The 11257-nt window shown below is 41.3% G+C and overlaps 1 protein-coding gene and 1 long non-coding RNA gene across 9 annotated transcripts in view; one reads left to right on the top strand and one right to left on the bottom strand.

Moving 5' to 3' along the window:
- Positions 1-33: 33 nt before the first annotated feature.
- Positions 34-1009, top strand: LOC120746037. The gene is made up of 4 exons (XR_005698768.1): positions 34-284; positions 374-463; positions 675-713; positions 853-1009. It is a non-coding gene; the product is annotated as an uncharacterized LOC120746037 (long non-coding RNA).
- Positions 1010-2638: 1629 nt separating this feature from the next.
- The window catches only part of tex2 (testis expressed 2), a 30645-nt gene continuing 22026 nt past the window's right edge, over positions 2639-11257 (bottom strand). For all 8 annotated transcript variants that reach the window (XM_040051209.1, XM_040051192.1, XM_040051175.1 and 5 more), the window contains 7 exons: positions 10949-11092; positions 10719-10818; positions 8510-8630; positions 7779-7901; positions 7271-7480; positions 6626-6746; positions 2639-4353 (listed from right to left, as the gene is read on the bottom strand). In XM_040051209.1, coding sequence (XP_039907143.1) covers positions 4207-4353; positions 6626-6746; positions 7271-7480; positions 7779-7901; positions 8510-8630; positions 10719-10818; positions 10949-11092 — 966 coding nt within the window. In that variant the 3' untranslated portion in view covers positions 2639-4206. The remainder of the gene's footprint in view (positions 4354-6625; positions 6747-7270; positions 7481-7778; positions 7902-8509; positions 8631-10718; positions 10819-10948; positions 11093-11257) is intronic.

Here is an 11257-nt window from a genome sequence, read left to right as displayed (position 1 = left end):
TACGGACACCGGATGTGGTATAAAATAGATCCGGGGGACATTTTCTACAGTGGTCTGCGAAGAGTGTGGGAAGCATGCTTTTCAGCGTTGGGCAAGCGAACTGCGGCATGGTCGTGTTTAATTTGGCTATGAAATTTTATTCATGTATATGTTGTAGTTATTATTATTGCAGCTGACTGCCAGTGCATATATGATGGGGAGGTGTAAAGTTAGAGCACTGAAAGCAATGACTGCGCGTTTGAGCAGCGGGACTTGACTAGGCCGCATGAGCAAAGAAAACGAAGGTAAGAACTTATTAAAAAAAACTAAATAAAAATACAACCCGCTTGAGTTCTCATCTGTAACCAGGTATTTTGGTCTCTTTGTGAAATAGGATGGTGATTGCTCTAGTGGGTGTTTTCTGCACTTCACCACGTGGACAGGGTGGTGTCATACAGTCTCGTGGAGGACGGCCAGCAACGAGGTGTGAAGTCAGAAATATGAAGTACAGAAAATGTGTTTTCCCTTTGGTTCATGGATGATGAGTTTTCGTGCGTTAGACTTCTGATCTGAAAATGAAGTCAGAATTGAAATCTGAGTTGAGTCACTAACACAGGTCAGGATTTGTAATCAATCAATCACATGCACTTAAGCTTTTTTTTTTTTCTTTTTTTTTAAAATCATTTTCTGCACAGGGGCCTTCAGTGTGAATGGATGTTCAGGATAATGACACAGTAAGTAATTTGAGTGTAATCCAAAATGATTGTAACTGATAAGTCTTCTGATAAATTTGAAGACATTATTGATCTACCCCCCTCAAAGATCTTTATAAACAGCTTGTTAACAACTGAGCTTATTTGTTTTCTTCTTCAGGGACCAGCCTGTGATGCTCAAGAAGTGGACCCAGGCTTGAAGTTGCAGTGTCTCAGATAAACATGTTTTTTTTTTGGGGGGGGTTTCCATCTTTGTTTTTATTTTATTTGTATTTATGTTCTATTTTTATTGTGTGTATATATTAATCGACATCTGCGGGTGGACAGCAAAGAAAGAAAGAATTTCATTGCACAGAGAAATGCCTTTTCTCTTGTGACGCATGACAATAAACACTTTGAATCTTGACTCTTTAAAAAGAATAAAGCATGTTTCCACAAACCAACAGCGTTGTTTTAGTTATTTGAACTTATTTCTGGGCACTCCTCTGAACCTGGCTGGCCTCTTCCGTGGCCACTCAAAGGTGGAGAGCAGTGCAAGATCAAGTCATGTCTTGTCATAACTGGGGTTTCTTGGCTTTTATTTCACCAAGTCTCTCTTTTAAAGCAAGACACAGACTCGAGATGAAGTTCAGGTATAGTGTTCTCAAAGTGCGGAAGCTGCCCACGTGACGGAGTTTAACATCCGTCTGTGGTGTCAGCACATCTGTTAGCATTAACACTTAATTTGACACCACAAGTCAGATGTTTAAAAAGAAAAAATGCAGCCGGTTAAATACTGAATATTTTTGTCAAGCGAATGTACATCCACACACTATTTTTAGATTGTGAAGTGTTGTCTTTCATACTGCACGTCCTTGATTCCTCTTCCCCCAGATGAGAGCAGATGGGGCTAGGAAAAACTGGTTAACAAAAATACGATGCCACTTATGACATGGGACAGCGGCATCATCTCATAAGTGGCTGTTATAGCCACTATATTTATTTATTTATAATTGGAAATGATAAAGTTCATTTGTTGAATATCTTAAAGTCCAACTCTCAGCAGGCTTCAGATCATCCAGTGATGTGCCACCACTACTTCACGTGTATAAACACTTCCACGAATGACACCTGTGCAACGTCTCTACCCACAGATTTGTTTCGGGAGTTGAGACAACTCCTAGCAGATCAGACTTCTATCAGTTTCCAGGTCACGAGTGGGAACACAGAGACCAGTCCAGCCTTGCATTGTCTAATTTTGTGGGTTGTAGCCTGTGGATTGTGCTTAGCTAACATGAGTGGCACCCTGTGTGGTCTTCTGCTGCAGTAGCCCATCTGCTTCAAGGTTTGTTTGGCGTGTAATTAGAGGGTGCTCTTCTGCATACTTTAGTCATAACAAGTGGTTATTTGAGTACTGTTGCCTTCCAATCAGCTCAAAGCATTCTTCCCGCCCTCCTCTCGCATCAGTAAAGCGTTTTTCACTGAATAGTTTCTCCTTTGGAACATTCCCTGTTACCTTAATAGATGATTGTGCAGGAAAATCCCAGTAGATACCAGCCCATCTGGCATCAGCAACCATGCCAAGTCAGTTAAAACACCTTTCTTCTCCATTCTGGTATATCTCATCTTGATACGCCTCAACTCACTGAGTTGGCACCTTGTGATTGAACAGGCGTACCTTATGAAGCGAAACAGCATATAAATGCATGTCTTCTGATGAGAATCTGGCTCCGGCTTCTCATTCCTCATCTCTTCTGTCAGAACATCAAATCCATACGTATTCTTTCCGAGCAAAAAGATTTTATTGATCCACAATGATCAGAAACGTAACATTCTGCGACATCACTGAACACAACAGCAATGTTTGATATTGTCATCACTTGTGCAAATAAACAACACCGAGATGTGAAAAACCAAAATGGGCATGTCTTAACAGACACAGTAATGGCACAAAGACGTTTTTTTTTCCCCTTTTCCTATTCTCAACTGATGCAAGAAACACGGCGGCTCACTATGGAGGAATGTTTAATTTACTTTAAAGGCACTTTCTGCCTCATACACTTGCCAACACACATGTCTGGACATATAAAGTAAAAGTCACCTGTAAAGCAGGGCGTCTTGGCAGATTACAAAGATCCTGTAGTTCTAGTGTATGTCATGTTTTTCTTTAATGTGTACAACAGTAGACAGCATTTAAAAAAAGGAAATCAATAAATAATTCAACAGAAACGGAGCATTCATTAGCTGGATGTCTGCTGAGAGCATTAAATAATATGGCTAATATCCAGTATGTTATTGATTTAAAATAAAACAGCAAGAGTGGATGTCCCCGCTCTTTAAACTACACATTTCTGAGTTTATGTGTTTCCATTTAAACTAAAAGTGTTTCAGTCTCCTGCTCATTAAAATCACTCCCTGCAGATTATTTTTCTCCGTCTTCTGAATTTCTGTTTACCTCATACACAACCCTCTGGTTTCTTTCTTTAAACCACACTGAAAGATTGCTTTGGCAATAAAAAATAGAAAATTATTACTTTTTGTCGACTCTGAACATAACACGAAAAGAGCGCTTGAAACATGTTGCTTAGAAGCACGTTTTCAGTGAATGAGCTATTCCATTGCACAGCTAAAGAGCTGCATTCCTATGTATACATTCAATAGACCTAGGCAATGTTTTGCTGCTGCGTTTGCAGATGTACTTCAATTCACACGACTCCTCTGTAAGTCCTATGACACAGGTAAAAAGCATAATGACAGTCCTTTATTCTAAACAGGCCCGGTGTCTTATAGACGCAGAGCCGTTGATTGGTTTGCATATAGGTGCCAGGCAGCCGGCACAGGCAGCAGTGTGAGTGGTTGATAAATGTGTCTCGACATCCCTGTGAAACATGTAATCACAGATGCTGGGGTTTTCGGCGAAATCGCCTGCGAATTTAAAGGAATATTCTGTCAGGTGTTTGCTCGCTCAGATATACACAATCTTCGTTTAGTGGCCTCAGGAGTTCTCAAAGAGTTATAGTAACAATAAACCAGTCAATTAGAAACGTCACATAAAAGGTTTACACTGTACAACTATCACGTTTGGGGCAGCTGTACATCACAGGTATTATGGTTCCTCTGGTTGGATCGGATGGCTATTTGTCAATCCACCATGACACACACACACACACACACACACACACACACACACACACACACACACACACACACACACACACACACACACTAACCATGTCCCTCAAAAAAGTAATTTCATCAGAGTGAATCATAATATTTGATGTCACACTAAAACTGTGTGAATGATCGGCAGTCTGTGAGTCACTGTTCTCTTCTGTTTGCTTTTAGTAGCCAGATATGAGTAGATTTCAGATCGTTTTGAAGCACAGCCTTCATGGAGCGGAGCGACAGCAGGACTGGAGTACTGGTAAAAATACCAGGGAGCCGACCGAGCCCACTGCTGGAGCTGTGATCTCTGAGACGGGGCGGGGACATGGCGATAAAAAGCTTGTCATTGAACACCTCGAGCAGCGTGCCTTCACATGTCAGAGACATCAGATTCGGGTTCTGGATCCTTCAAGGCATCATTTGTCACAGTAAACAAGTTGGCATTTGAACGCGTATCCATGGCAGAGTGCATTATGGGTAGCCACACATCATCCATGTTTGGCATCACAAATATTTTCTGTGAAATGATGAAAAAAAACAAAAAAAACAAGGATTAGCAATAAATATGGTGGAGGACAGTGAAGCATGTTTACTCGAAAACCACTGTGAGAGACTATTAGAGGAACAGAACCTATAAATTCTAGTTTTGTCATCAAAAACATACAAAATGAAAACAAAAATAAAGTTTCAAACTATCTCTTTTAACAAGAAAGCAACAAAGCAACCCTGTATTGTTATGTCTGAAACCCAATAAAGCCTGAGTCCAGCGTTTGTTGAAAGCCAGATGTAAACACTTGCTCACAAATGACAACAGTGTGCACCGCAGCGCTATATTTTACTAGAAGCATTGTGGAGGGGGCCAAAACGTAATTACAGCCCCTGAGGAGGAGGCAGAGATAAATGTTGATGTGTGGTAAACCTGACAGGGACAATTTGCTGCGGTAGTTTGCAGAGGTGCTCTTTGTCCTTGGTGAGTAAACTTTGAGCTTCTCGGCCATGCCAATGGTAGACTTTCAAACATCAGTTGATAAATACCACAGGATATGACATCATGCACTAAATGCACCCATGTTTACAAAAAAATGTTAGGGTGCTGTGTTAAACGTAAAAACAGATTTCAGTGATTTGGAGGTTATTTTTAACTATATTCAATTGAAAATAGCACAATGTATTAACGACATATTGGATTTAAACCTACTGGTTAAAACTTTCTGTTTGGATCTACATGTTCCTCCTATGCACACATGGGTGGTAATTCTAAATAGGCCAAAGGTATTTTACATAAAGAACATTGGTTTAAGGCCAACTCCAGGCCTCGAGGGCCGGTGTCCTGCAAGTTTTAGATCTCACCCTGGGTCTACACACTTGAATCAAATGATTAGTTCATTACCAGGCCTCTGGAGAACCTCAAGACATGCTGAGGAGGTCATTTATCCATTCAAATCAGCTGTGATGGATCAAGGACACATCTAAAACCTGCAGGAAACCGAGCCTCGAGGCCTGGGTTTGGACACCACTGGTTTAAGGTGTATTCAGATGTGCTAAATACATAAAATCCATTCTTCAGTTCCAAACAGAGTGTCAAATTCAAACTGAACACTCACCAGCCACTTCATTACACCGTGCTAGTACTGAGTTGGACCCGGTTTTTACCTTCAGAGCTAACTTAATTCATGGCACAGAATCAATAAGGTGCTGGAAACATTCCTCAGAGACTTTGGTCCATATTGACATCACAGCATCACACAGTTGCTTCAGATTTATCGGCTGCACATCAATGATGAGAATCTCCCATTCCAACAATTCCAAAAGGTTCCCTATTAAACTGAGATCTGGTGACTCTGGAGGCCATTTGAACATGGTCACTGTGTGTTCAAGAACACAGTTTTAAGATGATTTGAGCTTTGTGGCATGGTGCGTTAACATGGTGGAAACAGCCGTCAGAAGATGGGTCCACTGTGGTAACAAAGGGGTGGATGTGGTCAACAACTAGAACCAGAACTAGCCCAAAGTCCACAAACCTGAATCATTAATACAACACAAGACAGATCCATGTCAAATTCTGATTCTAATGATCATTGCAACAGATATCAAGAATCGTCAGACCAGGTAACATTTTTCCAATCTTCTGTTGTCAAATCTTTCAAATTGTAGCCTCAGTTTGCTGTTCTTATCTGACCACACTGGCACCCAGGGTGGTCTTCTGCTGCTGTAGTCCATCTGTATGTAGAGATGCCTTTCTGCATATCTTGGGTGCAATGAGTGCTTATTTGAGGTACTCTTGCCCTTAAAACAGTCTAGCCATTCTCTTCTGACCTTTTACATTGGCAAGGCATTTTCATCCACACAACTGCTGCTCACTGAATATTTTTCTTTCTTTTCTGACCATTCTCTGTAAACCATAGAGACGGCTGTGTGGGGAAATCCCAGTAGATCAGCAGTTTCTGAAATATTCAGACCAGCCCGTTTGGCATCAACTACTATACCACATTCAAAGTCACTTACGTCACCTTCCTTCCCCATTCTGATGCTCAGTTTGAACTTCATCAAGTTGTCTTAACCATGCCTACATGTCTTAATGTATTTCCGTTTTGCCATGTGATTGGCTGATTAGATATCTGCAATAATGAACAGTTCAGCGGGTATAGTAAATGAAGTGACCAGCGAGTGTAAATTTAAAACCATGCAATTCCTCGTTTTTAACAATTGAACTTGCAAATGGACAATAAGTAGACTTTATTATGACTTAAGATTAGATTTCACCGGTGCTTATTTCTCCCAGTGTATACCTGGAACTCCTGATCCAGTTTCTTCTCAATCCACTCTGTTACATGCACCAGCGTCACCTCCCTTTCACCGAGTTTGGGCCGTGCTTTGAGCTCCAGGTGAGGCGGACTCCGAAAACCATACCTGACAGCCAAAAAGAGAAGTTTGTGATAATCGTGTTGAATTTTCAGACCAGCTTCATGAAACAGATGTCGATTGATGGGTTTTTCCTTAAATGACTGCTTCATTTCAATTAAAAAAACCAAACAAAATACATATTAGCAGTATTTAAGGAGGAAAAAGGCAAAAACATGGAGGAAAACATGCAAAACTTATATAGCATGCAACAGAAACAGATTTTTCTATATGTTGTTTTAATTATATTTTTCTTAGCACCTATTTAGTGGCGCAAATAAAGAAGTTCGTATTAATTAAGCCAAACATAAATCAGTGTGTATTTAAGGCTTTAATGTTCCACATCTTTAATGGAAAACACACCTTTGTGCCCTCATTTCTTAGATGTGATTAAACATTTTTATTCTCTCATCACTTGCTTGTGTTGTTTTTTTTTGCCCAGCAGAGGGTGCAGTGCTATAATCTCAAACCATTCATATAGATTGTGACATACCAACTCCATCCTGCAATTTTCCACATCCTCCTAAACATACCATATCCTGTCTGTGGGGGGAGGTGGGATGTTGACAGCCAGAGTCCCGCGGCACTCTTGCACCTCTACGGTGAGCAACAAGGGCGTGTTGGATACTTCCTCCATCTTCTTCTTGATGAACTCCGTCTCTGTGGCTTTCTGGAAGTACTTCGACTTGGCTATCTTGTCCACAAAGCGCATGATCTTGCTGGGTCTGTGGCCTCCCACATAACTACGCGAGTCGATGATGGAAACAGAGGAGGAGGGGAGACAAGGAGTGAGTCAGGTTCATAATTAATTCATAACGGCATCTCTTGCTACTCAGCACCCACTATCGAGGGGCTATGTGTGCAAGTGACCGGGTGCTACATTAAATCATCAGCGAGCTTTCAAATATGTATGTCTGAGTGGGTGGCTGGTTGGATAGAAAAAGGAAAAATGTTCTGTTTCAGAACCTCAGTACGAATGTTATTCTGCTCATTTTCAATTCGGAGGTGCACTAATGTTGTTAGAAAGAGACATTTGCTCACCCCTCTGCTCCAGGCAGAACAGGTTTGTCACTGAGGAGTTCTGGAGGATCCTCCTCGTCCGATGAACCGGCACTAGACGATTCCTCGTCACTGTCTGCCAGACAGTATGTCCGTGGCCTTGACCTGTCACGCACACATAAACAAGCACTCATGTTGCAAAGTCAGGCCCCAGTGGCTTTGGAAAGAGCCCTTATCAATCACTATTAATTCCCATTAAATGTATCCCAGGAACTACTTCTCCACCGATCTCACTCAAAAAAAGATCCAATAACCCAAATGGGTAACAAAATGTATTGTTTCAGGGACAGCGACTGTAGGCATCCAATTCCCAAACTCGCCAGTTTACTGGACAAATCCATAGTGGTAAGCATCCACAGGAAGGATTAGTATATAAAGAGAAGGAGGGAAGAGGCAACATGACAAAAGGGGAGGAACTGTGAAAAACGCATGTGACAACTAATATGGCTCTAAAAATGCAAATGCACCCGATTACCATCCGACTCAGAGCTGGTTTTCTTTAGCAGAAAATCGAATCCTTCACACATTTTATTTTGGCACTGTCACTGAGAATGAGACAATAAGAAGAAAAACAAACACGGAGGAATCAGGACAAGCTGTGGAGGACGACTCTAAAATCTGGAAGCCTTCTTAAAAACAAAATAAAATCAGACCGAGCTTCACTCAGCTTCATTATTCTGCATAAAAGAAGAAATGCACTTTTAAAGCCTCACCAATCTTTCCCATGTTCTCCAAGGCCCTCGCCCTCCTTTCCCAAACGGGCCAAGTTCATCTTGGTCTCCAGCGTCATGAGGAAAGAGCCCGTGTAGGAGACCTCCAGATCAAACCACAAACCTGAGAAAGAAAACATAAAGACTTATGATGTTTTTTATACCAAACCCATGCCTGCTGACATCCTCGTCAATAGCATAAGGAAAATCAATAACAACCTAATGATTTGTGTTTAATTGTTGCAAGGTTAACTGTAGTGCTCATCTACCTAAAAAAAAAAAGGTCACCTATCAGGAAGCAGTTCTTTATTAAGCTACTTCCTGTTTACACGTCCCACTCCTCAGCGGGCGGCAGGAGAATTATTCAGATTACGATCCCCCTGCTGTTTGCACAGCGAACGTCTGCAGCCGGTAACTGACGTTTATTATCCCCTCTGTCTGCCCCCCTCCCTTCTCTTCACTTTCCCTCTCCCTGTAAATGCTCATTGAGTCGTACAGTCTGTGTGACAGCAGTGCCAGAGAGAAGCTACATGACAGCAGCAAGACACATCATGGAAGACAGTGTCTCATTGTCTAGCACGAGACAAACAGCAGGAAGAGACCGTCTGGATTTTCTCATTAAATTTGAAGGAGCCAACACATCTCTACCACAGACAGATGTAGAACCGGGAAACATATCACAGCAATCGTGCATTAGATATTCCTTTAAATCGCTCTCATTGTCATACATATAGTGTGGTGAATTTGCCTCCACATTAATAATTTCCATTTGTGCAGCATGTGCATGACCAAGCAACTGCAAAAGTGACGCTTCAGCCCGACTCTCCTCTGAGCTAATTATGAAATGTCTGCATGCTAAGATGGTTAAAATGGTTCTGTGCATACACTAACGTCAAGAATGTTATACCCACTTGTTTCTTATAAGCCTCTAGCTCATTTTCACATCTTTGCACAACTGACAAACATCAGTTTGTGTGTATTGTGCGGTTATCGAAGCACAGTGTAAACATTGTCAATCAAGCCATGTCTCCCCATAAATAAGGCATTGAGAAGCTGCCTTTCCTTCAATTTTACCATCATCACACAAGAGAAGAAATCACAAGCGTGTTCAGTTCATGCAGGGATGAAAGCGCACATTTCATCATCAGCTAATGATGCTTTGTTAGTATATATCTGAGGATGTATAGGTTCAGACAGAACACATTTGTGAGCTCTGCAGACACCCTGCAAATGCAGCTCCAACAACTGAACAACAAGAATCTTTAGACCTAAGATCAAGAAAAACTGAATGTTCTTAATCTGGAATTGATAAACAAAAATTTTAACACGGCGGCTCCTTATGACATTTACATTCACTGGACACTTTATGAGGTACACCTTACTAGTTGGACCCCCTTTTGCCTTCAGAAGGGTCTTAATTCTTCATGAGACAGATTCGAAAAGGTGCTGGAAACATTCCTCACAGATTTTGGTTTCAAAGGTGCTCCAGAGATCTTGAGCTCTGGTGACTGTGGAGGCCATTTGAATCCAGTGAAGTCTTCAGCATTCAACATTTTTCTTCTGTTGTCCAATTTCGGTGAGCTCATGTCAATTATAGCCTTGGCTTCAGCAGGTCATCTTGACCATGTCTACATGCTTAAATGTACTAAGTTGCTGCCATGTCATTGGCTAATGAGGCATTCGACCAGTTGAACGATACCTAACAAAATGGCTAGCAAGTGTATAATCATCATATTTTAAGAAATGACAAATTAAAAAAACAAACAAAAAAAAAAAACACCCCAAATGACTGAAGCTTTTGACAATCTCTTTTTTTGCCTTAAACCAGCTGGAATTAATACACATCTCTGCTCTGTTTCTGTGTCAAACTAGTCCCTTTGCTCAGGCTTAAAGCAGACTGGGTGAGTCAGTGTTTCAGTAATGGATGAGGGGGAGCCAAGACATGAGGTTTAATTACTGTGGCTTAATAGCGCAAACATGCAGAAAGGCTAGACTCCAGAGGAGAGAAGGACAGAGTGTTGGAGGGTAGGGGGTTATGGATTAATCTAGCGAGAAGAGGAATAAGATGGAGATATGGTATGAAAGGTGAAGAAGACAGGTTGGGGAAAAGACAGAATTAATAAGTGGCTCGAGTAAGATAAAAATAAGAAATCTTGAAAGCACCCACAAAAATGTAAAAAAAATAACACACCTAATGTAATTTTCTTCCTACCTTGGTGGTCCACTGAAGGTTTGGAGGCACGGAGGATCTTAGGAATGGAGAAGCCCATGTCTAGCTCTGTCAGAGTCAGCTCATTCATAACATATGGCAGCTAAAAGACAACATGTACGGAAAAAGATACAAATACAGCCAACGCAAAGACAAATCTCTATCTCTTGAAGAAATCTTCTTGCATTTGGATATTACTAACTATAGCTACTACTACTACTGCTACTACTCACCCTGATCTTACTGAGCTTCATTTGGATCTTTTTGGAGACTACATTGGCCCAATATTTCTCTCCCAGGAAGTCCCAGAATATCCTTCCCAGAAATGCATTTACCCAGGCCTCAGGCTCCGCAGTCTCCTCTGAACTCCTACGCAGCTAAAGGACACACATACATGTATGAATGGCAGTTTTGAATATCTATAATCATTTTCTGCATCAAGCTTGAGCTTGATATATTGAGTTTGCTCCCAGCAACCCTTCAGTAAGATTCACTGAGTTGCCAGTGGTTCGGAGCTCTCTGGGGTAACTTCAGGTGACAAC

This window comes from Simochromis diagramma, unplaced genomic scaffold (assembly GCF_900408965.1).
Source record: "Simochromis diagramma unplaced genomic scaffold, fSimDia1.1 OVJJ01000321.1, whole genome shotgun sequence".
Taxonomy (NCBI): domain Eukaryota; kingdom Metazoa; phylum Chordata; class Actinopteri; order Cichliformes; family Cichlidae; genus Simochromis; species Simochromis diagramma.
The sequence above is the reverse complement of the archived record's forward strand: the minus strand, read 5'-3'. Positions and strand labels throughout refer to the sequence as shown.